The sequence below is a fragment of the Vanacampus margaritifer genome, chromosome 4 (assembly GCF_051991255.1).
Source record: "Vanacampus margaritifer isolate UIUO_Vmar chromosome 4, RoL_Vmar_1.0, whole genome shotgun sequence".
Classification (NCBI taxonomy): Eukaryota; Metazoa; Chordata; class Actinopteri; order Syngnathiformes; family Syngnathidae; genus Vanacampus; species Vanacampus margaritifer.
The window spans coordinates 27336893-27364868 of record NC_135435.1 but is presented as its reverse complement, the minus strand read 5'-3'; the positions used below and the strand labels follow the sequence as shown (position 1 = coordinate 27364868).

Genomic DNA, 27976 nt, shown 5'->3' with positions numbered 1-27976 from the left:
GCATACATCAAAATGGGATATATTAACTCATTCACTGCCATAAATTCATTTAAATATGTTCTAAATGTACAGTAAAAAAATTCTAGGTTTCCATACTCTTGTTAACAAAAGTGGGGGAAAAATGTTAAACTAATAGAAATAGTTGAAATGGATTTGACGTTTATAGCCGTCAATGGCAGTGAATGAATAAAAAAGAAAAAAGAAAACATTATTAAAAATTTGGGGCGTCAGACGAATAAAATCATAATTAATCACATGACTTCACCAGTTAATTAATCACAAACGTTATATCTGTTCTAAATGTGCAACAAACAAATTCTAGGTTTTCATACTCTTGTTAACAAAAGTATAAAAAAAAAAGTTAAACTAATAGAAATAGTTCAAATGAATTTTTGACGTCTATAGCCGTCAATGGCAGTGAATGAGTTAATATTCACATATATTTTCACTCAAAGCAATGATTTTTAATTATGTGAAGGCTGAAGGAACATACAGTATATTATTCCTATTTTTTTTTTTATTCCTCCCACTATTTTGACATGCATCTCCTTCCACAGAATTCAACTGATTTACATCATTACAATGTCAATATATTCGAAAAATTCACACCATGGTGGCTATTATTTGTGTCATCCCAAATATTCACAATTTTCCAAAATTCAACATTTTTCATCCAAAACTTCATAATTTACTCCCAATTATGCCCAATTTTCCCCAAAGGTTGTTCACCTTTAATTACCAATGGTACATTTAACATGACTTGCTTACATCTTCAATTCACATTGGAAACAATTTTCAACAAAATTTCCATTGACCAAAAATTCACCATTTTCACTTTTAAAATACCCATAATGAATTCCTTATTTACTCTCAGTAAGACATTCAATAAAACAGATTAACATTGTGGCCATTTGAAATTTAAATTATTCAGCTCGTTCAATTCACCTTTGGATCGGTTTTTAACGCGCTCTAATTTTGCACATATGAAAAATTCCACATTTTTCACCACAAAAAAAGACATATTTACCATTATTCCCTCCTCCCTCAACATTACTCAACTGATTCAAACTATTGCAACTTCAGCGTGTTCAGATCATTCAAGCCGTCTTATTTATTATTCCCATTCAAAAAAAATCACATTCACCATCTAAACATTTAAATATTCATCTCCAGTCTCCATGTATATCGACCAAATGTCAACATATTCAGCTCAATTGCAGACGATTGTATCATTCTATGTCATTCGATATCATTCAGCAATTCCAAATAATTCCACATCATGCTACATCGTCCATGTAGAGATGGGTACACATCATCTCATGTCATCTCCGTGGTCACGTGTCCTCAGGTCCAGCTCTGGTGGGCGTCATCAAGAAGGACTGGTCCTCTGATAACAGCATCGCCCTCTCCTGGACAGAAGAGGAACATCCACCCTTAGACATTATAGACTATGAAGTCAAATACTACGAGAAGGTGAGTCAATATTCTGTTTTACCCTCTAAAACTCTGTAAATTCGTTAAGTCAATTCAATAAGTTGGCCTCAAGTGAAACAATATAACATGTATAAATAAGTGTTGGCCAGTTGCTGGATGGTTTATTTTGCATTTGCAATGGATACCGTACATCGAAACCTTGATATGTGATGTATGTACATCCATATGTTTCCTCTTCTCCCCCCCCCCCCTTTTTTAGGAACAAGAGCAGTTGAGCTACTCGTCAACACGGACAAAGAATCCGAGTGTGGTGGTAACAGGGCTGAGACCCTCCACTGTCTACGTCTTCCATGTGCGCGCTCGAACAACCGCCGGCTACACCGCGTACAGCTCCAACTTTGAGTTCTCGACTGCAGCCGAAGGTGCGATCAACAACCATTTTAAGTCACTAATGACAATTTACGGCCATTCTCTTTGTATATGGATCAGTGAAACTCATCAGTGCTTCTTCATGCATGATCCATTGCTTTAGAATTATTATAAACTAGAAGCTCAATTCAAGCTGGGCAGCTATACTTAAAAATTGTTTTCATGCCTGTATAATGCCCTCCTGATTCTAAAGCAAAACTGTCCAGTGGTGCAAATCTTCCTTCAGGATATTTTCTGAACATTTCCACACATTGAAACACTCCCACGCTCGACACAATTATGTAAACCTGCAACGTGAGATCCAAAACAAGAGCTGCACCAAAATAGTTCGGACACTTTTAATTGACACATTTATTTATTTATGTATTCATTAATTTATTTGTTTGTTTGTTTGTTTATTTATGTATTTAATTGCTTATTTATATATTTTATTTTATTTTATAATTTTTCTTTATTTATTTATTTGATCGCTTATTATTATTTTTTGTTTTGTTATTTTTGATTTTATTGTTTATTTATATAGTTTTATTTTATTTATTTTTTTTTGATTGCTTATTTTTTATTTTATTGCTTATTTATTTATTTATTTTGGGCATTTGTGATTTACAACTGTACCGTATAAATTCCTAATACTTGTCCCAGTCATGTGACTAACTAAGGTAACTGAAATGTTATGGAATCATAACGTGAACACATACATAAAAACAACAATGCGGTTCAATCGCTAGCTCGTCGTTCATAACAACTTTTTCCTTCCTCTCGTTCAGATCCCGATGTCGCTGATCAGGGTCAAGTTTTGGTTGTTGTCACTGCATCGGTTGGCGGCTTCTCACTTTTGGTCATCCTCACACTGTTCCTCCTCATAACTGGCCGGTGAGGCACTTTGTGCATCTTACCCGCACGTAGGCACACGTGACACACATGCACACGCTGTGTTGCATTCCAACCAGAAGTCTCCTAATGGACTCTCTTTTACCACCAAGCAGGCACTCTTATTTTCCAAATGACTGAACAAATTTTCTGCTTAATTACTCAGCATGTAATGCACCAACCAGCCATTTGATCCGTTCCATTAGCTCTCTCTGGTTAGCTCAGATTCGTGTTATTAGTGAGCCTGTGGTTCGCAGAGTTTTGTCATTAGCAAGCAGTTCATAGTAAACAATGAAAAATGACCAAGAAACAGTCGATAAACTTTAGCTGTTTGAGGTGTAATCTGAGTTGACGGTTTTCTTGAACGTAACTCTCTGCAAATGTAGGAATTTACTACGTGTTTCACTTTTTAGATAGAATCAATATTAACTGAATCAAAATGGCTTGTGAAGAATCCGTCTCATTTATGTTTTTTATTTAATAACTATGTCAGGATCATTTTAAGTAATTCATACCTCAGATCTTTTTGAAAGTTAAGAAAAGCTTACATTAACATTTTCATGCCCTCCAAGTGATAGATAAGGATGATTTTGACGTTTACTGCCATTTTTCTTTGGTAGTAGGATTTGGCAAGCAGTTTTCTTGAGGCATAATATTACTATTTGAGTTGGGCGAACATGCAAATTCAACAGAAGGTCAGAAATACACGTAGCGCATGTACACGTATACACAAAAGTGCCGAAGAGATGCAAGCAAGTAGAATCTTGATGACTCGATGGAAAATGTGAGAGGAGGCATCACGTTCTGGAGCCAGTAGTCACACTTTGGGTCAGGACATGACTCTGACACCTTCGCTAAATAATAATAATAATAATAATAACAAACACCTAAAAGAAATGCATTATTTGGGGGATTTTTTTTTATATTGAACAAACATGACTTGATTTGGTTATAGCCTACATAACATTGTAATTATTTTGTAAGGTAGAAATGACTCACTATTCATTCATTGCAGTACTTCTCAATTATTTTTGAAAATATTTAGCGCCCCCCAAGATTATTAATAGATTAATTTGTCTGTAAAATTGTTGTAAGTACACCTCCGCAGAGAGGTAATACTCCTAGCGCAGTACCTGGCAACGAGAGCGCCACTGCCACCTGCTGTAGTGGATGTTCAATTACACTTTCTTCTAGCACGCCCCCTTATTTGAGAAGGGCTGATTTATTGTTCTATTTTGTAATGAATGTGTTGACTGTCACAGGTGTCAGGGGTATATCAAAGCCAGGATGAAGTCACAGGAAAAGAGGAGGACGCGATTCCGTAGTGGACATGGTAATTAATGATCTGTTTTATTTGAAGTTTTTATTTATGTATTTTGTTTTGCTAGCTTCGCTTTTCGTTCCTTTTTTTTTTTGATGCACTTGATTTTCCCTTGGCTTCAGTAATTTTGTAAGTTTGTTCCAGTGGAGGTTTAAAAATGTTATTATTCAGCTGTGTACTGGAGGGGATTCAACCCAAATAAAAAATAAAAAGCTTCTGTTATAGTGTAGTCACCCTGGAGACACAGAACCCATTCTAAACCGGAATCTAGGTTAGGAGCCCTCAAATCCTTTTGAGTTTGAACGGACACTGCCGCTGTAAAATATCTGAAGTCAACAGAAAAAGTTTCGATACAGGGCAGCATGTGCACTGTTCGCCTGCTGCAGGGATTTCGTTCTCTGCTGTTGCTTAAGCTCGGCGGCTCTATTGTTATCGTCTGCATTCCTCAGAAGCGTTTTTCAGAACGTTATTCTCGGAACTTCTTGACGATAACAGAAACACTTCTCAATATCAACAAGACAAATAAATCACAAAGGTTCGCTTAGATGAACAACGTTTCTTGGCAGAGCCTTAAATTAAAGTAGAACAGGAACTTGTCTGGCTACACAATAGATAACTCAGATGGGTGAGATCAAATGCAGTATTGTAAAACGTGTTTTGTTTTTCCTTTTTTAATTTTTTTTTCCTTGCAGAGCTCAGTATTTTTCATTCGGTAATTTTACCGATTTGACATGTCATCATTGCTCTCTCTTTTTTTCCCCTTTTTTTTGTATGTGGGTGAGTACGTGTATGTGCGTGCGAGTGTGTGTGTATTCATTAGTTCACCTAAAACCTATTAAAAAAAATCCCATACCGTTGTATGTTATGTTTTGTTTTTCCTAAAAAAATAAGTATTTTAAGCACTGACACAGTTTGACGTTTTCAATTTAAAGTAATGTATCATGTTTTTTTTTGTTCATGTTAAATTGCATGTAGTGTCGATTTTGATGTGTCGCATTTCTTCTCCTACCAGTTCCATTCTCCGGGATCAAGACGTACGTGGATCCTGACACGTATGAAGACCCCACTCAGGCTGTGGAGGAATTTGCTAAAGAGATAGACCCCTCGTCTATATGCATCGACAGGGTGATTGGCACAGGTGAATGTCAATATTGTAGACAGAAAGATGTCCGCCCAGACTGAGGTTTACTAAATAATTCTGTATAGTTCTGTATAATCATATGCTGTATAGTACTGCATATAAAATGACCCTTGTCGACCTGAAGTATTTTGCACACAAAATCCTGCAAAGATGGAAGACATTTTTCTTTTCACCACCTACGTTATAAGATATATTTAAAAGAGAAAATATACTAATTCGGGTCAATATCAGAGCAGAGGATTTTGATTCATTTTTTTTGGGTGAACATAGCACCGTCTGCTGTGAAGAGTTTGCCAACTACAGCTTGTTTTTTTTTCTAACAAATTGGAAGGAATAAATCAACCGACAGTAAGTAACATTGTAGGATCCACATTTGTGAATATACCACCATTAACACACTTTAACCCTGGAGAACCCAAGAACCCTTTTCTTCTTTGGAAAATTCTGAATTATACATTAAATGACTGCTATAAGTTCACTGAACACCAAAATATATGTTTTTTCAATTTTAACCCTTTTTTTGAACTAGCTCAGAGTTGCTAATTTATCAAAATATATATATAAAACATACTCCTAGGCATTCTGCAACATGATATGAAATAGATTAACAAAAAAATAAAATTTTTACCATCTGATGGTTTGCTGAGAAGATGGTTTTGTTTGGATTGATTTCCAGCTCAACAAAACAGCACGTTGCCAGCCATCTTGTCACCACCACTCTGGCCCATGTAAGTGCAATATTCATCCACTAGATGGCCCCATGCAGGGGTCAGAAGTGGCACTCTGGACTTTTGAAGTAAAATTTGTAAAAAAAAAAAGAAGGGCTTTGTTATTTGAGTAGCAGAATTTATAGGGGCCAAATTTGACTCCGTGGGTTCTCCAGGGTTTTAAACAAATCAACTTTCTGTCTGCCTCACACTCTTGGGTTTAACCATCAGGTATACAATGCATGACCGCATGCATCGGTATTCATATACATGAACTTCTCCGCCAGGGGAATTTGGCGAGGTCTGCAGCGGTCGTTTGCGCATACCTGGAAGGCTGGACATCGCTGTGGCAATAAAAACCCTGAAAGGCGGCTACATGGAGCATCAGAGGCGAGACTTTTTACGTGAAGCGTCAATCATGGGACAGTTTGACAGCCCCAACATCATCAGACTGGAGGGGGTGGTCACCAAAAGTAAGCCCGCTGTCAAAAGAGCCATTTCGGGCCAAATAAATAACCAAAACAAATCTGTCTGGAGCCGCAAAACGTTTGAACATTGTGATGAAGGAAACGGCGTTAGTGTTAGTCTAATGTACTGAGGACCAACAAGCTAATTACAGCTGCACCATAACAGAGAAATATGCAGCATCCAATACGGTCCTATATATATATATAATATATATATATATATAATACCTTTCATCTTCCAGTTTTTGGATTAAAAAAAATGTATGTATGTATTTATTTATTTATTTGGTAAGACTTTGTTTTTCTGTTTTGCGTTTCTTTCAAATTTCTATCATATTTCACAATTTTATAAAAATATTATAAAATTGTATGTCTTATCTTTTTATCTATCAATTTTCGGACTGATTTTTGGGGCAATTTTGTGGTCATTTTATGGTAATTTTGGGGATTTCTTCTTTTGTTTCTGGATATTTTATAGTTATTTAAAAAAAAATAATAATAATCTTCCATGCCTTTTTTCAAATATAATTTCACTACATTTTGTGGTAATTTTCTGCCCTCTCTTGTTTTTGGACATTTTATGGTTATTTTTAGAATGTTTTCTTTCGGTCTTTTTTTAAATTAAATTTTCTAACATTTTGGGCAATTTCATGGACATTTTATGGTAATTTTCTGTTTTTCATCTTCCTTTTTGGACACTTAATAGTCTTTTTTTTTTTTTGCATTTTTAGGTCACTTTTAATTTTTTAAGACTTTTTCACCTACCATTTGTCTCTCTTTTTCCTGACAGCTTAAACATTTGAACTGGCATTCTTTAAATATTTAATTATTCATGTTTCATGTATAAAAATAAATATGTTAAAAAAAAAAGAAAAAAAGAATTTCTACTAACTTTTTTTAGATCCACTGGGTGCCACAGGAGGAGACTAAAGGGCCACATATGGCCCCCAAAAAACATTTTAATTAATTTAAATTTTTGGTAAATACGCATAGGAAACTGGTGGGGTTCAGTACCACCAACAAGGTTAAGAAGCACTATTAAATGTCTGCATAGATATTTTTTTTAATTCAAACTTACCTTGACTTTCATACCTTACGTGTTTCCTCAGGCAGGCCTGTGATGATAGTGGTGGAGTACATGGCAAATGGAGCGCTTGACTCTTTCCTTCGGGTTTGAATATATAATCAGCTATTAAATCTTTGACACATTCTTCCTACTTACTTATTTACAATACCAACGAACCTTGAACCTATATTCCTCTCCAGGCACGTGATGGTCAATTCACGGTGCTCCAGCTGGTCGGAATGATGCGTGGCGTGGCAGTGGGCATGGCCTACCTCTCCGACATGGGTTACGTTCACAGAGACCTAGCGGCTCGCAACATTCTGGTCGACGAGAACTTGGTGTGCAAGGTGTCCGACTTTGGCATGTCCAGAGTCATGGAAGAAGACACAGAGGCAACATACACTGCCACAGTCAACGTGAGTGTTTGGTTAAGGTTACCTGCGGGTTATCGAACTCTGCTTAAGTTCTGCATCCTCAAACGATTATTCAGTCTTACTTTTATCATCAGGGAGGAAAGATACCAATACGCTGGACAGCGCCAGAGGCAATCGCTTATGGAAAGTTCTCCTCCGTCAGTGACGTTTGGAGTTTTGGCATTGTCATGTGGGAGGTGATGTCATATGGCGAGAGGCCTTATTGGGAGATGTCCAATCAAGATGTAAGAACATCAGATTAACACAGCACACCTTAGGCAGAGAATCATTCTCTTTCCAATGTTCTCAGGTCATTTTATCAATGGAGGAGGGATATCGATTACCTGCTCCAATGGACTGCCCCGTCACGCTGCACCAGCTGATGTTGCACTGCTGGCAAAAGGAGCCGAGTCAGCGTCCGCGATTCAACAATGTGCTTTGTTTCCTGGATAAACTCATCATCAACCCCAGCGGGCTCCTCACGCTGGTGAACGGGTCACATAAGTACGTATCAGCTGGAGAAAATCAGTGGTTGAACATCAACATACAATCACGTACACTCGCAATATCGTGAGATCCAACATGTGCTTTCATGAAGGTAGCTAACGTAGATAATAGCATTCCGATTTAGTGTTCATTTCGTTAGCGAAAAATAAACAAAAATAATTTTGTCAACGCACATTTTTCACCGGACTAAAACTAGACTAAAACCCTCATAAATAAACAATAACGGGGACTAAATCAGTATGAATTTTCGTCGACTAGTGAAGATGACACAAAAATAAAAAAAATCATAAAAACTGGACTAAAATCTATGGACATTTTAGTTCATGAACAAAAACGAGATTCAAATTATATGATTTTGTAAAATGTTGTCTCTGCTAATCTGTCACTCTGACACTGTCATGTGACACACAATGACACACACCCTTTCAAATCTGCAGCTAGCGAGTGTCAAGTACAACATGCAAAAACACATGAAAGGTAAGAAAAAAAGTACATTCTAGTTAATAACGTTACATTAATCCAACAGCTATGACGTTCCAATAACAATGTTAATCCGACCGCTTACTAATGTTAGCTAATTTACTAGCTCTAAGCATGAAGCCATAATAGCCACTTATTGATATACTGTATTTGTGTGTCAAGTTGTTTTTCATCAAAACGATGATAGAAAATTTTATGTGAAATAGTTTTATATCCGAAATGTTTAACATAATCTGCTGACAGAAAAAATATACATGGGTAAAATGATCGTCCTGACTAAAACGTTGAGTGTTTGTTGACTAAAACTAGATGAATAAAATTATGTTTTCTTGGACTAAAATACAGACTAAAATGCTAGATTTATAGTAGACTAAAAATTTACGATGTTGACCAACTATGATAAAAACTAACAAGCGTGATTGAAATTGGACTAAAACTGAGACTAAATTTAAAAATGGCGGATAAAATCAAAAACTATTCCGATGAGAGGCCATAAAAACATAAAAACATGATCATGTGACTTGTTTGAGTGAACGAGGATGACATGCAGGCCATACTGTTCCACTCCAGCCCTGTAGGTGCAGCGCCATCTGCTGGATCTGCTTGGTCACTGCACCACATGGCTCCAATGCAAGTGGAATGTAATGGTGAAAAGAGAAAGGCATTATTATCAGGGTAAGTACAGTATAGCCAACATTTCTACCTGGCTTTTTTTTTTAATACAAAATAAGGTGATATTTAAGTTGGGGAAAAAAGTGGGGGAATTACTCTACCAAAAGGATGTGCTTGTGAACATTTTCTATTATGTTCTGTCAGTTTCCCTGATTCACCTGATGGCATGCCCAACTACCCTCTCTTCATCTCTATCGGAGACTGGCTTGATTCTATCAAAATGAGCCAATACAAGAACAACTTCATCGCAGCAGGATATACAACGCTGGATTCCATTTCAACAATGAGCGCAGAGTGAGTGAATCGTAGGATTTTCTTCACTCTCTGAATTTACTTTTTTTTAATTATATTACTATAGGAGTGCTATTTACTCCGTTTTTTTTCTTCCAATGTTTATGCTGTATGCTGAGCTGACAAAATCATGTCTCTCAAAGGCAGTTTGGCTTTAGCACCTTGTGATAGCTAGCTAGCTAGCTAGCTCCCTAGCAGGTAAACAAGCACCCAGGGAGCTCGCTAGCTAGCACCAGGGGCTAAAAGCAAACTGTGGCAGGGTTTTTACTTGTCACCTTTGCTCAAAGGGAAGCTAACCCAAACATTATCTTTGATTAAAGCAGCAAAATCACCCGTTTCTGTCTATTTTGCCACTTCCTGTCGACTGAAAATTACATCACCGTTGCTCAAGGCTCAGGTATTGACCAATCACGACTCATCTTGCGAATGTCACATGACCAAAATCAGAAAACAGGTAAGCCGTGATTGGTCATTTTCTGAGCCCTGAGCAACTCTAATGTCATTTTCAGTTGACAGGAGGCTAAGTGGTAAAATGTCCGCCCCCTCAGGTCGATGGATTTTGCTGCTTAATTTGTATTCCACAAACACAATTTTAATCAGAATGCCGTGTTCAGACTAGTGGGGGGCACAAAAAAAAAAAATCAATACATAAAGTATATTTTTAGTTAACTTTCCCTTTCTATGAGTTGTACTGTCTTCTAATGATTCTTTTTGTGCTTTTCTCCTCAGTGACATCCGGCGAATCGGGATCTGTTTGATCGGCCACCAGAGGAGAATCCTAAGCAGCATACAGTCTCTGCGCCTGCAATTTCACCACATCCAACATAGTGGCTTTCAAGTGTGAGGCCATCACACAAAGCCAGACTGTGTGCATAACATTTGAGGAATTGCACACCAGACTGCTGGGTTTTTAGTACGTGTCACACACTGCTGATGAGAGCAATCCGGAGCTTGACAATGACACAACGTCACGCGGTCATGGAGTCACGGACCATTGTCAACGCGGCCACTCAACAACAACGAACCTCAGTCAGTTCTGGCTAAATGTGATCTCATTAATATTAGAATTCATTTGAATTGAAGACTTAACAGTATTTTCCTCCAGTGTTGATTCAAGTGCCAGTCAATGCCTCCGCTCTTTCCAAGTGACAATCCAATGGTTTTCAATGACTTTGAATGGTCTCTAATTGGATACCTCAAGACCAGAGATAATGTGGAGAGAACATTAGGTAATGTATGCCACACTAGGATGTTTTAATAACAAGTTTATGAAATATTTCACCAGAAATACGAATTGTCAACATGGTTACCACAATCCTCTTTTTGAACTGAAGACGACTGAATGTCAAAAGATTTTATAGAAATATGTTCTATCCTCACAGTATTGCGGTGTGTCTTGTAATGAAAGTCACGTGAAAGGTGTATGTTTTTCTTCCTTAATAAACAACTCTATTTTAATGCTGTTCTTATCTGTGCGACTTCAAACACACACACACACACGGTGACAAAGGTATCCATGGATGCACACACAAGCGCAAGCACAATTGTTTCCTCTTAACTGTCTCCCAAGAGACTTGACACGTTTTCTGGACATGAAGAATTGTCAGGTGAGTTTGTCAATGAGGTGCTTATGTGGGGCATCAACGACACTTTCGGTGTGAGCATTTAAATTATGTTTTGGTTGCAATGTACTACCACTTAATCACAAAAAGTTAACATGTCATATTTGGCTTTTGACAAACCTAAAAATTCGCTATAACCTTTATAAGTGTGTGTGTGGGGGGGTCACCTTAAGTGTATTTTAGGTTCATCCTGAAAATACTGTGCCAAACCTTTTGTGAGTCGTGAATCACGTGCTATAATACAAAGCATTGAAGATAATTTGCATTCCTAAAATGTGTTTTTCTTATCGTATCTTGGTTTTACTGACAACGTGATCGTATCGATTTTATCGATGAGTATGACGTTGAGGGTTTACTGACAGCAACCTTAAAAGGTTGTAGTAACTTTGGGCTTCAGGCTTACAGTACCTTTGAGTCGAGCTCAGTTGTCACCAGCAACACGGTGTAGATTAGAAACTACAGCACTGAATAAAACACACACGTACATCAAAAATCATGAGAGGCTTATAGACATGTATTTTTAAAGACAAAGCACAAAACGATTTTGTCACGTATGGGCGTTCTGCTTGCTGTTTACTGACCTGGAACTGTAAAATCCCGATTCGCCTGAATGTTGCACAAGTAAAGAACGTATCCTGGGCACCATGGAAATGCGCACGAGAAATGAATGAAAACAATGGACAAGACACGCTGGTGATGGAATAGATTAGCCCAGACTGCGGTTCTGTTCACATTGGCGTCAAGAACACCAAGTTGAATCAAAGGTAATATCCAGCACGTATAAACAAAAGCGCCTGTGTGAGAGTTACAAGTTGCATGCTAACTAACGTTAGCGCAGCTAGCTCTGACGTTAGTTGTTTATGTGGCATCGTTTGCATATTTCAGAGTAGGATTTTTGAAAATGTTGGAGCTCATGGAGTGCACATTTAGACGTTGTTTTATATAGATCTCGTGCTCATATAAATCATCTGATCCGAAGCTTAAAATTGGCGTTAATATGAAGGGGTTAGCTTGGGCTAACCTGTATGGTGACAGAGCGGAGAAGATTAACTAAATAGGACCGTGACTGTTAATTACGCTACAATCTCTTTAGTCGGAGTTAACGGCTAACGAGCTAATAAAACATTACATGTTGCCGATGACGCTGCAGCCGACGGTATCTGCGCGCGTTATGTAACACGCCAGTTGCATAAATGAGCATTAAGAAGGCAGGTTTGCTTGTAGTTTATCATCTTAAACTGGGACGACGTTGAGCAGTTATGACCAGCATGCAACTTAAGTTGCGATCTTTTGACGTATTTAAAAATAGTCACGGTCGAAATGCTGTCATTGAGGACTGAGACCAACCATCACGTCATTGCCACGTTGTTCTTAACACATCAAATAAATCGGATTAAATTATTTAAGAAGTGCCATGAACTTTCTTTGTTAATTGTTGATACATCATAGCAGAATTGGACTATCTTGGGCATCGTCCACTTAATTCACTTGGCCAAAATAAAATTTGAGTGAATGTGAAAGACTCATTGTAATAAGTAGCAAATTATTAGGTGCAGTGGGAATATTTTTTTCTCCCTTAACTCATTCACTGCCATTGACGGCTTTAGACGTCAACAATTCATTTGAACTATTTCAATTAGTTTAACTTTTTTTTCCACTTTTGTTAACAAGAGTATGTAAACCTAGAAACAAGTTTTTATTGTACATTTAAAATAGATATAAAATTTGTGATTAATCGTGAGTTTACTATTAAGTCATAGTCAATTAAAAAATGTAATCGCCTGATGACCTAATTTTTAATCATTTTTTTATTTTTTGAAAAAAAAAAAATTAAAAAAAGATTATTTAAAAAAAGAAAATATAAAAGATTAGGTCATCAGGTGATTAAAAAATTTAATTGTAATTAATCACATGACTTCAATAGTTAACTCGCAATTAATCACAAATTTTGTATCTGTTCTAAATGTACAATAACCCCCCCCCCCCCTAGATTTTCATCAATTCGCACTTTTTATTATCGCGTTGTGGCACAACTTCCCCACTAGCAAATAGAAAGCAAAAGTCACGATCACAGAGCAAGCTGGCGAAATAAATAAATTGGTTCTGCACAAAATCCTAACTCTCCTGGCTAATGAAATAATCTAGCCGCTATGATTAAATGTAGGACAAAATGATTTATTTATTTTAATTTTATTTCTCAGCATTCACACGTCATTGGTCCTTTGTTGTAGAGGGGGCAACAGTGGATGGTTGCTGCCAATGGGGCTGTTTGACAAGTTGGCAGGATGGCTGGGCTTCAAGAAAGAGGTGAACGTGCTCTGCCTCGGCCTCGACAACAGCGGCAAAACCACCATCATCAACAAACTCAAGCCGTCCAATGTAAGTCCACCTGTTGGGGGGGTGGGGGGGGGGTTGACGCACTAACTTTGGGAAGATTTGAAGAATATAGCTCAGCCGGACGTACACATTCCAACGTCAATGTCCAGGTTCGATAACATTTGACATATTTAACTCGCAGGCTCAGGCACAAGACATCGTCCCAACCATCGGTTTCAGCATAGAGAAGTTCAAGACATCCAGGTAGCGTCATAACAAAGTAGCTTGATGTTGCGTATTCATTATTAAATGCCTGTCTTTGTGTAGTCTTTCCTTCACAGTGTTTGACATGTCAGGCCAAGGCAGATACAGGAATCTGTGGGAGCACTACTACAAGTCAGTCGGTCACATTGTAAACATGGCTGTTATCCTTTTGATGTTTATTAATATGGCTCCAAATGTGTCATACAGGGAGGGCCAGGCTGTCATATTTGTCATTGATAGTGCGGATAAGCTCAGGATGGTTGTGGCCAAAGAAGAATTGGACACGTTATTAAATCATCCTGGTAAGTGTTTATGTGTGTTTAATGTTTTCCATAGTGTGTGTGTGGTACTGTTAGATTATATTTGTTGCTTCCCTCCATCTCACAACCTCCCTGCCTGTCTCGCAATAGACATTAAACACAAGCGAATTCCCATCCTCTTCTTGGCTAACAAGATGGACGTGCGAGATGCCCTGTCTTCAGTGAAAGTCTCACAGCTGCTGTGCTTGGACAATATCAAGGACAAACCTTGGCACATCTGGTAGGACTACAGTTGCGGTTGCACTGCAATCTGCTGTAAAATCTTGTTGGCGGTGTTTGTGGACATGCATCGATTCTCTTGATCGAGTTGGAAATTGTAGAAAGATGCCAAAATACACTACTACGCTCACTGACATAGACTTGGTGGGGTTTTATTAAAGGCAATACAGCACATTGAGCTTCCCCAAAACACAGGAAAAGGACGTTCTGAACGTCCTGAAAAGCACTTGGGCTATAATTATTCCAAAATGTAACCTACCGCTCGGTTTTAGATGTTCATCATTTAACCAGTAGAGGGCAGTCGTGTACTAGACATGCCCAGAAGAAGACATGACCAGGAAGTAATTGACCTCATGTAGCTAACAGCTAGCTGTAACCGTGTTTACTCATAGAATAATGTAGACGCATCTTCTGTAAGGGACTGAAGCGACATTATGTCATGTTTAATGTAGATAATGATGATGTATGTGTGAACTAAATAGTTCTCAGTAATTGTTTAGCACAAGTGGTAATCGCTAGCGCGCTAATGCTAATCGCAATTGTTAACCGTTTAGCGTAGGCTTGTTTACTCATGGAATAATGCTGAAGCAACGTCTGTAAGTAAGACCCTGTTACATGTGTAATATAAATAATAATGAACGTGAGAATGTGAACTTAATAGTAGTACGTTTGAGGTGCTAGCGGGCTAATGCTAATCGCGATTGCTAACCGTTTAGCATTGGCTAATTCTGTTAGTGTATAATAATGCATGTGTATAGAAGATAGTAAATTATCAATTCAGTTTACATCCAACCTTCATGGATTACAAAAAAAAAATAATAGAGAGGGAGGGGTATTGGGGGCAATTACTCAATTATTTGATGGAATAATTAATAGGATAATATGTTTTAAAAATATTCATTAGTGACAGCACTAAAGGCGACACTGTCACAAACTGTATTTTGCCACAATTTTGTAGCATTCCGGGCTATGCTTCAATAATAAAAAATAAGTGAACTTAATTTCTCAGCATTACTTCTTGATAACTAAACGTAAATGTTATGTTTACACATGTGGAGTCAAGACCTTTTATTTTAATTATTTTAAAGAGCATGAATAAGCCTTTCCGTGTTTGGAACTGACATCTGTGGTCTTAACATTGAGCTACTACTTCTTGTAACTTGTTTATTCAATAGTGGACATGAAATATGTTAACATCAGCTATAACATGAATATTTGTGTTTGTTTTCAGTGCTACTGATGCGCTGAAAGGGGATGGTTTACAGGAGGGTGTGGAATGGTTACAAGGTAAATGAGTTGTTGTATGTGTCCAAAATTAGTACATAGTATTTTAAAATAAAGATGATGTATTTTCTCTAAATCAAAATTTTAATTTATCTGATTGGTTTTACATTTTGAATGCTGTTTTCAGATCAAATCAAATCGATGAGAACATGAGGGTGTGAAGCATCTTTCGCAGGCGGAGGTACCAAAAACATTTTGTCGACATCTGTCGTTTACTTCTGAGCGCATATTTTCATTCTCCAATTCCAGAGATGACAAAGTCCAAGAATGATAAGACGTTATCATTTAGGGAAAAAATATTCTTTTACAAATGTAATGTTGCTCTTTTGGATTTGTTTTTCTTTTTTCTTTAAATTCCACTCGACTTCTGTAGATGGTAAGTGTGTGTAAGTTATCATTTACGCACACCTGTATTGAAGTTTATTATATTATTTTATTTTTGGTATATGTGTTGTTATATATATATATATATATATATATATATTATATATATATATATATATATATATATATATATATATATATATAAAATCATGATTATTTTTTTATCAATATTGTCATCACAATTATTCATCATGTTAGAAAAAAAGAATAATTGTGCTACTTTTAAACAAATATGTAAACAATGCACAATAAAACTTTAAAATAGATGTACTATAATCTTAGACTGAATGAATATCACAATGAGAAAAATTAAATTTACACAAGAATTTAATACTTCGACAATACAGAATCTTATTATGGAATAGCCAAATATTTCACTTATTCAGAGACACGAAATTCTAACAAGAATGAACCAGCAATGTAACAAATTGTGCCAATTTATTCGTACACTAGTCTTACATATATCATAATTATTTATATATGAAAGAAATCCATCATTTGTACTATCAAGGTTTGATTTATTTCTCTCCTTCCTTTTATTTTATTTATTTTTTTGTTATCTTCTGGATTGTGTAATGATACCAGCCTGGCGGTCACTGAAACTTCCAAAAGCATTGTCATCTACTCGTTTACCAAATCTTTTACAGTGTGCGTCTATTTTCATATGTTTTCTATACACTTGATGGTTATTTAAGAGATGTACACTTGCCATCATTCAATTATGAATGTCTTTTTTTTAACAGTAAGTAGTGGACGATGAGCAGGTAAAAAAAAGTGCTGCAGAGAAAGGAAAGAGAAGGTTTTTCTGACAATGTAGATTTGATTCACTGATAAAAGTGATATCAGTTTTAGTTAGCGGGCCGGACAGGGATCCATCATGCATGTGGTAAATCCATCATTCATTGCAGCTAATTCTTGTGCAGCTTTCTTCTCAGATTTCTTATGTTTCCTTTTTATGTTCTGCTTTTAGAAGCTGTCACTAATTTCAAAGTCCACTAGTTATGTTGTTCACAAGTAGGCTTTATCCGTTTTTAATTTTTGCCTTATTTCAATGGCACAGTCCAAGTTAACCTTCACGTGTGGTGAAAACAGGTCAAGTCCGGTTTTTAAAATGTGTTTTAAACTGAGGGTTGTTTGACTCCTGAATGTTGTCATCAATTATCCAAGCTTGATTATCCACTTTGGTTTGTTATTGAACACAAGACGGCATGCAGAGTTGCTGTGTTAAGGGTGAAATACTTCACATCAATCGTTGAATCATTGCACTTCAGAGTAAACAAATCTGGTTGATGGTGCGTTTTGTGTAGATTTCAGCTGAATTCTCAAATGTCCTCAGATGTCATCTTTATATGACTGAGTGCAATGTGAAGTTCTGTCCAACACTTAGAGGATTCATAGACAGCAAATTGTTTGTAAAATAGATTTTATATGTAAATAAGCATCTAAGTACAATGTTAGGATAATATAAGATCATCTCTTAATGATCTTAAGTATGTACTGTATCATCTTAAGAAGCTGTATGTATTTTATTTCAGTGCAAATGTTTTCAAACAATAATAAAACATTTTTTTGCTTGTTTTGGAAGATTTTGCACGGTGGTCTCCTCCCATGTCTCATTAAATAGGTAATGTGTGTGTGCATGTCTTGTCTCCGAGCTCTTGCTCGCTCGTCCATCCGACAGCCCTGCCAGCAACAGCTGCTCATTAAAGGTCCAGCCAGCGGGCTCCCTCTCCAAAAATAGTTCCAACAGCTCTATCATTCTAATTCTAAATTATGTCTGTGCGGATATGTTGTTGGAATTTTTATACAGTATACAAGTAGCCAGTTTTTTTTTCTGTTTGCCTATATTGGTAGACAACTACAGCTGCGTAGAGTTTTGTCGCGATAACGTGTGCCTCTGTCCCAGGTACTGAAACCGTTCCCGTACTTTGCCAGCAGGGGGCACTGCGTGTGCTCAAGTGTCGCGTCCTATCTTTCAATTAGGCTTCTGAGCAGCAATATGGCTCCTGTTTGCATGCGTCTGCTGAGCGGGCACCCGTCGGTGTGTGTGTGTGTGTGTGTGTATGTATGTGTGCGCGTGTGTGTGCCAGGAAGAAAGTCAGATGTGTCATGAGATATCTCTCCCCGCTGCTCGCCAGGAGTCCACCTAATTGGGAGCCTGTCAGCTTTGACACGACTATCGTACATTACACGCAGGACGCCATTAGCAGGTCCACCTAATTGATGGACTTTCGAACACTGCATCCTGAATTTAAGAGGCACATGTGGTGCTTTTATACAATCTAGAATTGCGTAGGCGTTAATCTTCAATTTCCACTCCATGAAAAGGAATGGTTTATTTTTCGTTTGATCAAGTATGCAAAGATTAGGTTCAATTTAGCAACCACTTTTAGGTATATGTGCACAATCCAGAGCAGTTTTTCCACAAACTTTATACAAATCAAGGCACATATTTTACATTACACAATGATTTAATGGCACAATTAGAAGATATTTAATTACTGGCTTATAGATAGTTGAACAATATTTATTATAATACCAGTAATTGAAAATAAAATAAAGTAATCAGTAAAAAAAAAAAGTAATCTTGTTTTCAGAATATTTTGATAGTTTTTAGATTGCTCATCTTGCCACTGTTTAGTGTCCTCTTATCAAATTATGAAAAACATCTGATGAGACTAAAAAAAATTCTGAAATGCATATTGACGAGTCGTAATGGCTGTGCAAGGGACTCTGTGTTCTTAATGCTTGGCAAGGTTGGAACACTTTGCTCATGAGTAGTTTGCCAAAATATCTGTCCAATGCCAAATTGCCTGGCGAGTCATGCTGAAAGTCTCTTTGAGAGTCACACAAATCGTTGGACTACTGAATTTTCATCAAAAGGCTGTGCAGTAAAATATTGAGGGTAACATGCAGTTCGTTTTCTTTCGTTTTTTAAGGATTATTGTGTTGGACCACATTAGAAGTACATTGACCTTTAATGTCATTAGATTGTGCAGGTCGCAGGGGTACCTCGTGAAATAGTGAAATTATTGCTTCTTGTTAATAAAATATATATTTAAATGAAGTATAAAAATTGCTGCATTTGATAGCCTAGCATATTTCGCAGTGTGGATGCGTCAACACTTTTTTTCCCCACTCACACTACAAAACGGTTGCAGTGAGTCAGCTAATTGGGCTTGTGAGCAAAAATGTGACCAAAAAAAATTTAACCACCCCGTAGGCCGAGCTGCCCCACAATGGAGACGTTCATAACCAATAATGCAATAATAAGGCTTACTGTCATGGTTTCAGTCCTATTGACATGTTGACAGCAGCCCAGAATTCAAGATTGCAGACGTACTTGAATCCAAGCACGCATGACGTGTGTCCCCCCCCCCCCCCCCCCCCTTGCATGCGCGAGTTGCTCATTGAGCGAGGTGGGAGCCATTCGGTTCCTCTGACGTGTGTTACCAGTCCTCTGACGGCACCTGCACCCCCCATCCCACCCCCCCCCCCCCCACGCCCCTTAAAAGCCCACCAAGTCACCCAAGAGACCTCCGCCATTGTCTCATTGGAGCGCTCCTCGCAGACTTTGGACCGACTCGTCCCAGCAGCCCGCACATGCCTCTGGAAACTTTTCAGGTACGTTTGGAAGAATAGTTTAATATCTCGTCAACTTTTTTTTTTTTTTAAGTTTCACTTTATTTGTATTTTCAAGTGATTTGTCGTGCGTATTTAAACAAATCAAGTAGGTGCGTGTATACCCTACAATAAACCGTCCTTGCATATGTAGTTGTTATTAATTATAGCGTTATTTGATAAATCTTATCTTTAATGGATTTTTTTGTAGCTCGCCCGGCGCCAAGTCCTTTTGGACTTTTATTCATACGCTCGAGACGTATTTTTTTTTATATATTTTTAAGTTATCCATTGCAGTCGCGTTCGCTTCATGTCGCAAAGTACTTTAAAATCAGTACTGTGCGTTTTACTTTGCAAAAGAAGATCCTCACTTTTTTTCTTCTTTTTTTTTCCCCCCACGCGCGCGCCCGCATGCAGGTCTCCAATGCGTCCTCGTTCTTAGCGCATGCAAGACCGGCGCGACCATGACCATCCATGTCGAGGGGCTTGTGGCCATCGCGTTCTTCTACCTCCTCATCCTCTTCGTGGGCATCTGGGCGGCATGGAAGAACAAACACTCCGGGGAGGCCGAGGGGACTGACCGCAGCGAAACCATCATGGTCGGAGGCAGAGATATTGGATTATTCGTCGGAGGGTTCACCATGACAGGTAAATCGCCTTTTGAAGTCCCCAGAATCTGAAATGAGTGGTCGCAATACTTGAAAAGTTGCTGACATTCTTGTTGAACATCTCTTAATTGTTCTGGACATGTAATTAAGATCAAATCCGCTTTTTGAAAAATATAAATAATTAAAAACATGCTTATTATTTGTTTCTGTACAATAGTATTTATTTGTTTATTTTGTCCCTGGTCATTTCAGCAACTTGGGTTGGAGGAGGATACATAAATGGCACAGCTGAGTATGTTTATCTGCCCGATTATGGTTTGGCTTGGGCACAAGCCCCCTTCGGATATGCCCTCAGTCTTGTGGTCGGTGAGTGAGCCTTGCATTTTTGTTCATGTTATCTGCTATATTTGAACCAGGCCATTTGTACGTTGTGTGCGTTTTTTTTTTTTTTTGCCAACCAAATGTGATCCAGCTTTTCGTTGATTTTACATGATATTGAAATTCTTCGTCTGTGTATGACGGGAATGTGTTCAATTTTGTCTTAGTCCCGCTAAGGTGCCGTTAAAATGGTGTGTGCCTGCCCTTGCATTTACGTTTCTGTATTGGGTACATCATATTTGTCTGGTAGTATCAGTTTATATTGAATATAACAAAACACCGCGCACTGATCCCCATATTTGAAATTCAGCATTCGTGAATTCACCTATTCATTGTTTTTTTTGTTTTTTTTATGGGAGTCAATAGGATTCTACCCTTGGTTATTTACTGTTTAAAATTTACTCGTCATACACGGCAGCGACGACACTTCCTGATCAGCTGACTAAACACTAACCAATCAGAAGCTAGCATACTTTAGGTAAATGCAAGTGAATGACGAAGAGCAGCAGATTTGACACATCAACTTAGCTACTTGTACAAAATATACCAAAATGTATAAATGTGTAGATAATAATTCTAGAAACATAAATGTACAAATAAATATTTATTTTAACAAATTAACTCAAATGCTTGTTCCTTAGGGTTCCTTGTTCCAAAGCGAGGCGTCTCTGGCGCTGGCAGTACCCAACGCTTCAAAGTGCGAATGCTTAACATGATATGGTTAAAGCCATTACTATCTCCTTATTAGAAAACATGGCCGTAAAGTATTGGCACAAACATCCGGGTAGTATGCTACGTGTATTTCTCGTAAGTTTCTGATTTTTGTTTTGGTAAATCTGCCACTTTATAAAGTCGCAAATTTACGATTTTTTTCTCGCAAATTTGCCACTTTATAAAGCAAGTTTTTTTCTTGGAACATTGCTCTTGCCCTTTAAAAAAAAATATATATATATATATATATATATATATATATATATATATATATATATATATGTGTGTGTGTGTGTGTGTTCCTAATACGCTGTCGAATGTTTGGCTTCTTTAAAGACATAAAAATATGTACCCGGGAATAAATGAGTTTAGTAACATGTTAGCATTGTGTGGTATATACGTTTTCCTTCTCTCTTTTTTTCCAACTATGACACCATTTTATTTAGTTGAACCACTGTATACAGATTTTTGGACCTGTGTAAAATATATATTTTTAACCATTTGTTTATTTATGGTAGCTGTTCCATCAAAATTTTGACATGTTAGATTACATCCTGTAGCATCTCTGTGCAATTTTTGTCCAACAGGAGGACTTTTTTTCGCCAAGCCCATGCGCTCAAGAGGTTACGTAACCATGTTGGACCCGTTCCAGCAGCTATACGGAAAACGCATGGGCGGCCTTCTCTTCATACCCGCATTAATGGGGGAGATCTTCTGGTCCGCCGCCATATTGTCGGCTCTTGGTAAATTCATCAAATCCACGGTTTGTGTCTGCGTGACATCATCTGTGTCTCGTTATCCTCCCGCCTGCGTCTGTGACCTTAGGCGCCACGCTAAGCGTCATCGTGGACATCAACATCAAAATGTCGGTGGTTATCTCCGCCCTCATTGCCATCTTTTACACGCTGGTGGGAGGACTTTACTCGGTGGCCTACACTGACGTTGTGCAGCTCTTTTGCATCTTTGTTGGCCTGGTAGGTACTTTTTGAGAGTAAATAATTTGAATATGAATTGATTTAATAAGAATTTTAAAGTACTGACTAGCATAGAAGCTAGCAACGTTATGCTAACACTGATTCATGCCCCATGCCAATTTTTTTTTAAATTATTGCGTCATCACACCTGTTTCTGCTGTGTTGTTTTGTTGATAAAAAGTATTTCACTTTTGGGCTATTTTCAGCATGTGTGTCTTAGAAATTTTGTTAAAGTCAAACCTCGCTTATTGGACACTTCATTGTAATAAGATTCTCGCCATGTCGCTTCTTACCATATTAGGCCATATACTAGAAACACCTGTCAGTTTAAGGCCCTTCTTCACCATCAGAATTTAGAGCCCTCAAAATATATAAACTAGGGGTGTCAGGCGATTCAATTTTTTAATCGTGATTAATCACATGGCTTCAATAGTTAACTCACGATTAATCGCCCATTTTATATCTGTTCTAAATGTACAAAGGATGTGCAAAAATGTTTTCCCCCTAATTTTTCATTCTCTTCTTAACATAAAAGTGGGGAAAATTAAACTAACAGAAATATGGCTGCATCTTTTAGTTATTAATACAGTAATTTCATCATAATTCATAAAGTTTAGCTAAAATTAAAAAGATGTCCTGTACTGTGAAATATTGCATGATATTGATTTTTGTTGAGGTCCATTTTTCTGCCACTAGATGGCATAATTGCATTTGTAAGATGTTGGTGACAGCTCAGAGCATAAAGGGGTTAAGAGCTATCTCATCTTTAACGTGAAGAATTTCTGCACATTTTTAAAATTGTGGATGGAATACAACTTGATCCCAGTCTCCACCAAAATATGCATTATTTTTCAATTTATTACTGCAAAATTTTGACGTGGGCGTGTCTGCTGTGTTGCGACTGGAATTCATCCAGTACAGGCTTTCCAAGTAAGGGGCGTTCATTAATCGCGCGTTCCAAAAATTTAACTTTAAATTAACTCAAAATTAACTCACTCATTTTGACCCCCCTAATATAAACGATCGTACACGTAATGTTCCGCCGGCTGTTTTTTCACGCAATGTTTTTCTACCTTCAGTGGATCAGCGTCCCATTTGCTCTGACCAACGTGGCCGTGTCCGACATCACGGTGACTGCGGTGAAGCACGTGTACCAGTCGCCATGGAGAGGCAGCGTCAACAAGAGCGACACCTGGGTCTGGATCGACAATTTTTGCCTCCTGGTACTGTGGCCCGTGCCTGGTTTTAATGATAATGATGTTTATTTCTGGAGTGAGTCACCTTTGAATTTCGGGATGTGTTTTATTGCTGTGTAATTGAACCCCAGATGCTTGGAGGTATTCCTTGGCAGGTGTATTTCCAACGAGTCCTGTCCGCTTCTTCTGCCACCTACGCGCAAGTCCTCTCCTTTATCGCTGCTTTCGGATGCCTCGTCATGGCCGTTCCCTCCGTTCTTATTGGAGCTATCGGGGCCTCCACAGGTGAGGCCGCTCACACACAAGCAGGCATGTGTATGTAAATATTTTGTGTGTTTGTGTTCGTGATTGGTGTGTGCCATTCAGGGGGGTCCACGTTGCCTTTAGATCTGAGAGAGTTGGGTAAATAGCAGCTGGTTGCACTCATTCATAATGTAGCAGCCATCCGCTTTAAATGCTACCTCACAAGGAGGCAAGGGAGCAAATTAGTGGATTGCTCTCCAGATTTTGGATTCATCCATCAACACAGGAATATATATATATATATATATATATAATGTAATATTTGTTTTTACTTAAGAGCACTGTTACTTTAGAATATGACTAAAGTAAACATAAAAAGTAGTTAACAAAATAATTACGTGAGTATTCACGGGGGAAAAAATACTTTTGTTTGTTTGTTTTTGTTTTCTTAAAAACACTTATATAAAAAATATATATATATAATAAATAAAAATATTCAGGTTGCTTAATTCAGGTAGCTTCTTAATATTACACTCTAAAAAGAGTTACGTCAAAAGCAACCCAATTATGGATCAAAAATGAACCGATCCACTTTATGGGTCAATTTGACCCAACTTTCTGGGTTTGTTTTATTCAAAATGACCCAATTTTTGGACCCAAATAAAGGATCTGAGCAATATTTATGAGTTGTTTTACACTAAAAGACCAACTTCTTGACTTAAAGTTGGGTCAAATGGACCCAAGTAGAAGATTGGTCAATGTTTGACCCATAGTTGGGTTATTTTTCACCCAACTGTTTTTAGAGTGTGAAGTATTTTTCACACTATAAGGCGCATTGGGTTACAAGCCGCACCTTCATTGAATGGCCTATTTAAAAACGTTTTCCATATATAAGGCGGATGGGGTAGCATCCACTAGATGGAGCTTACTTAACCAATATTGATCCACATATAAGGCGCATCGGATTATAAGGCGCACTGTTGGTTTTTGAGAAAATTCAACGCTTTTAGGTGCGCGTTATAGGTCCGAAAATACGGTATATTTTAAGCAAATGATGATACTTGTGAATAAGTGTGACGCATGTCCCTCATTCAGACTGGAACCAAACAACGTACGGTGCCATTTCTCCCAAAGAGAAGGACGAGGCCGATATGATCCTCCCCATCGTTCTCCAGCACCTCTGCCCGCCGTTTGTGTCTTTTTTTGGCCTGGGTGCGGTGTCTGCTGCTGTCATGTCATCCGCCGACTCGTCCATCCTGTCAGCGAGCTCCATGTTTGCAAGGAACATCTACCAGCTGGCCTTCAGACAGTCGGTCAGTGTGTGCGTGTTTTTACACTCCATCATCAACCTGCGTGAATTTTTTTGGATTCGAATTGTGTGTCCGCTCCTCTTTGTCTCCGCAGGCATCGGATCGCGAGATTGTGTGGGTCATGCGCATCACCATCTTTGTGTTCGGCGGTCTCGCCACGTTGATGGCGCTGGTCACGGGGACCGTTTACGGGCTGTGGTACCTCAGCTCAGACTTGGTTTATGTCATCATCTTCCCGCAGCTCCTCAGTGTGCTCTTCATCAAAGGCACCAACACGTACGGCTCGGTGGCCGCGTACTTGTTTGGCATGCTGCTGCGTATCGGCGGGGGCGAGCCCTACCTGCAACTGCCCCCGTTCATTTATTACCCGGGTTGGACCACCGAGCAGCGCAAGCACCACATCACCGGAGAAATGGAGGATATAGTCGTTCAAAAGTTTCCTTTCAAGACCGTGTCAATGCTGGCTTCCTTTCTGGGCAACGTCGCCTTTTCCTACCTGGCCAAGTACCTGTTTGAGAGCGGCAAGCTGTCTCATAAATACGACTTTCTCGACGCCGTCGTGTCCAAGCACAGCGGCGAGATCATGGATAAGACCACGCTGGTGACCCGCGGCAACAACATCGGGCTGTCTGAGATGGCGCCCGTCAAACCGCGGCTGAGTGTGACCTTGGCGGCCGCCTTCACGCGCCGCGACACACTGCCTACGGACACTGTGGAGGAGGAGGAGGAGGAGTCAAGCCCTGACTCCTCCCACCACGATGAAGAATGAGAAGATCGAGATGTCGTTTTTTTGGGAGACTGAAACAACGGGGACGCCTGTCAATCAAAAAGAAGACGATGAGGTACAACACTGATTGGTGGTAGGGTTCATTTCTGAGCAATATGTTCTCACAAATATAGCTACAATTTAAAATTAACTTTTTATTTACAGTCACTGCATCAATACTTAGTCAAGCGTGCAACTGCTAAAGCTTTTTTGACTGGCAAGTACATTCGAACGTATTTAGGATTATGTGACGTTAGGGGTTCCAATGTCGTATCCCTAATCAGTTATCTGATGTTGTGTATACGGTAATACAAAATCAAATTTGTAATCAATACAAAAAGCAGCAACTTTCAGCATCTTCTGACATTGTATCTCATCAACCAGGCTGCCATCCATTAAATTGGGATTATATTGATACAGAACGTAAATTATCACACTAAAAAATTGCGATTACGCAAATAAAAAATATTAATCCTACAAAGCCTGAATCATGAAATTTATTAGAAAAAATTCCAATTCTTTGTAAATGGAGTATTTATTGGTCCTTTTGAACAAACTTTTCTTCTTTTTTTTTTGAAAATCAACTTCCACATATTTTGATTTGTGTCACATTTGATACATACGGTCACAATGCTTTAAATTAGTAGATTGATAACCGTCAAAAATATAATAATAATAAACACACATATCAAACATACTAGTATTTCCAAAAATCAGAAAGAACATTTCCCACTATTCATAAGTATTGGTGTCTCTCCTTTCTCAATCGGGGTGATCTTGAAAGTCATCAACTGGGTGATACTGCCCTCTAATGGATTATCAGTGCAATGCATGTGTCAGATTATATACGACAGGGTTTTAATGGGGGGAAAAATATTATAGGCCTACTCATGAAAAAGAGGGCTCAAAATGTCTTGTATTTAATATGATACGTTTGGCTTTATAGGGTTAAAAGTATTAACCAGCTCCCAAAACTGATTTTGCTACCGACTACTGATTTAAAAGATAATAATGACTGTGAATCAACAGGCAACTCATCCATAAAGCTCAATAGAACTTATACAAGCAATAGTGAAACTAGTTGACCTCAATCAAGCATTGCAGTAGTTCTCTTTGAGAAGCCGGTTCCACGTGACGCATCAATGTAAACGACACTTTTATTATTCTGCTGCCTTAATGTAAATCACGTGAACAGATGTGTGGAAAATTCCACAAGACCAGACTGTCAAACCGCAGTGAAGAAAAAAAACAAACAACACTTGAATATGAATGTAATCTCAAATCATCTCGTTATATCAAACGTGTAATTTACTGTTTGTGCTTTTTTTTTTTTTTTTTCCAAGTCAAGTTGTCGCAGTAGAGTGTGTCAGTCATTTTTGAATTATGGATCTGTAATGTGCGTGTTCACGGATTATTTTCTCGGTGACGTGTATGTTTGTATATATATATATGGGAGGGAAGGCGTAGAAATAACAAATTGCTGTTTAACATTAATCATGTAAGAAGGAAGGATGTTATCTAAATGTTTATTTATTTGATATGTTTGATATGTCATATCAAATGTAACAATAAAAAATGTAACATTATAATGTAAACAAATATATAAAATCTACTTTGGTATAGTAAATTGTTTTATTATTGATACTTTTGAATTGAATTTAAAGCTTTATTTAAACTGTGGTATATATGTTACTATTATGATTTTTTTTTCCAAATATGGAAATTTAATTATGCAGTATACGAACCCTCATGTTTTCATATTTAATGAAATTTTAGTGTTATGTCTGTTTTTTTATATAATTTTTTACACACATTTCCCTTTTTCCTATTTTTTTTCCAGGTATTTCAGTTAGTTGAGTTTCTTTCCAGCATCTCTTACGTCAGGACTTTCTTTTCTTCTTTTCTTTTCCACTTTGATTGTAGACAGAGAGCACGTCTGAAAACGTGAGTGAAATTACGATC

At 37.9% G+C, this 27976-nt stretch overlaps 3 protein-coding genes and 1 long non-coding RNA gene across 8 annotated transcripts in view; 3 read left to right on the top strand and 1 right to left on the bottom strand.

The window, feature by feature from the left end:
- Window positions 1–11256, top strand: part of LOC144050046 (ephrin type-A receptor 6-like) — a 69737-nt gene extending 58481 nt beyond the window's left edge. For 3 of the 4 annotated variants that reach the window (XM_077562934.1, XM_077562935.1, XM_077562931.1), the window contains 13 exons: window positions 1349–1473; window positions 1694–1856; window positions 2631–2736; window positions 3996–4066; window positions 5067–5192; window positions 6190–6375; window positions 7479–7540; window positions 7636–7851; window positions 7926–8093; window positions 8159–8352; window positions 9406–9510; window positions 9652–9801; window positions 10528–11256. In XM_077562934.1, coding sequence (XP_077419060.1) covers window positions 1349–1473; window positions 1694–1856; window positions 2631–2736; window positions 3996–4066; window positions 5067–5192; window positions 6190–6375; window positions 7479–7540; window positions 7636–7851; window positions 7926–8093; window positions 8159–8352; window positions 9406–9510; window positions 9652–9801; window positions 10528–10642 — 1787 coding nt within the window. In that variant the 3' untranslated portion in view covers window positions 10643–11256. The remainder of the gene's footprint in view (window positions 1–1348; window positions 1474–1693; window positions 1857–2630; window positions 2737–3995; window positions 4067–5066; window positions 5193–6189; window positions 6376–7478; window positions 7541–7635; window positions 7852–7925; window positions 8094–8158; window positions 8353–9405; window positions 9511–9651; window positions 9802–10527) is intronic. The other variant, XM_077562933.1, reaches the window with a different exon arrangement.
- Window positions 575–12261, bottom strand: LOC144050048 (uncharacterized). Of its 2 annotated transcripts, none has more exons than XR_013293772.1 (5): window positions 12002–12261; window positions 11829–11884; window positions 7613–8332; window positions 7448–7534; window positions 575–1409 (listed from the first exon to the last, which is right to left on the bottom strand). It is a non-coding gene; the product is annotated as an uncharacterized LOC144050048 (long non-coding RNA). The 2 variants fall into 2 exon arrangements; XR_013293773.1 differs by having other exon boundaries at window positions 7462–7534.
- Window positions 12017–17791, top strand: arl6 (ARF like GTPase 6). The gene is made up of 8 exons (XM_077562936.1): window positions 12017–12184; window positions 13652–13799; window positions 13939–14000; window positions 14064–14132; window positions 14208–14302; window positions 14411–14540; window positions 15771–15826; window positions 15951–17791. The coding sequence occupies exons 2-8, from the start codon at window positions 13680–13682 to the stop codon at window positions 15974–15976; spliced, it is 558 nt and encodes a 185-aa protein (XP_077419062.1). The 5' UTR covers window positions 12017–12184; window positions 13652–13679; the 3' UTR covers window positions 15977–17791.
- A 1910-nt stretch (window positions 17792–19701) lies between these two features.
- Window positions 19702–27641, top strand: LOC144050467 (high-affinity choline transporter 1-like). Its single transcript, XM_077563761.1, has 9 exons — window positions 19702–19831; window positions 20246–20476; window positions 20689–20802; window positions 22113–22268; window positions 22351–22499; window positions 23579–23722; window positions 23827–23980; window positions 25034–25251; window positions 25343–27641. The coding sequence occupies exons 2-9, from the start codon at window positions 20293–20295 to the stop codon at window positions 26015–26017; spliced, it is 1794 nt and encodes a 597-aa protein (XP_077419887.1). The 5' UTR covers window positions 19702–19831; window positions 20246–20292; the 3' UTR covers window positions 26018–27641.
- The last annotated feature ends 335 nt before the right edge of the window (window positions 27642–27976 follow it).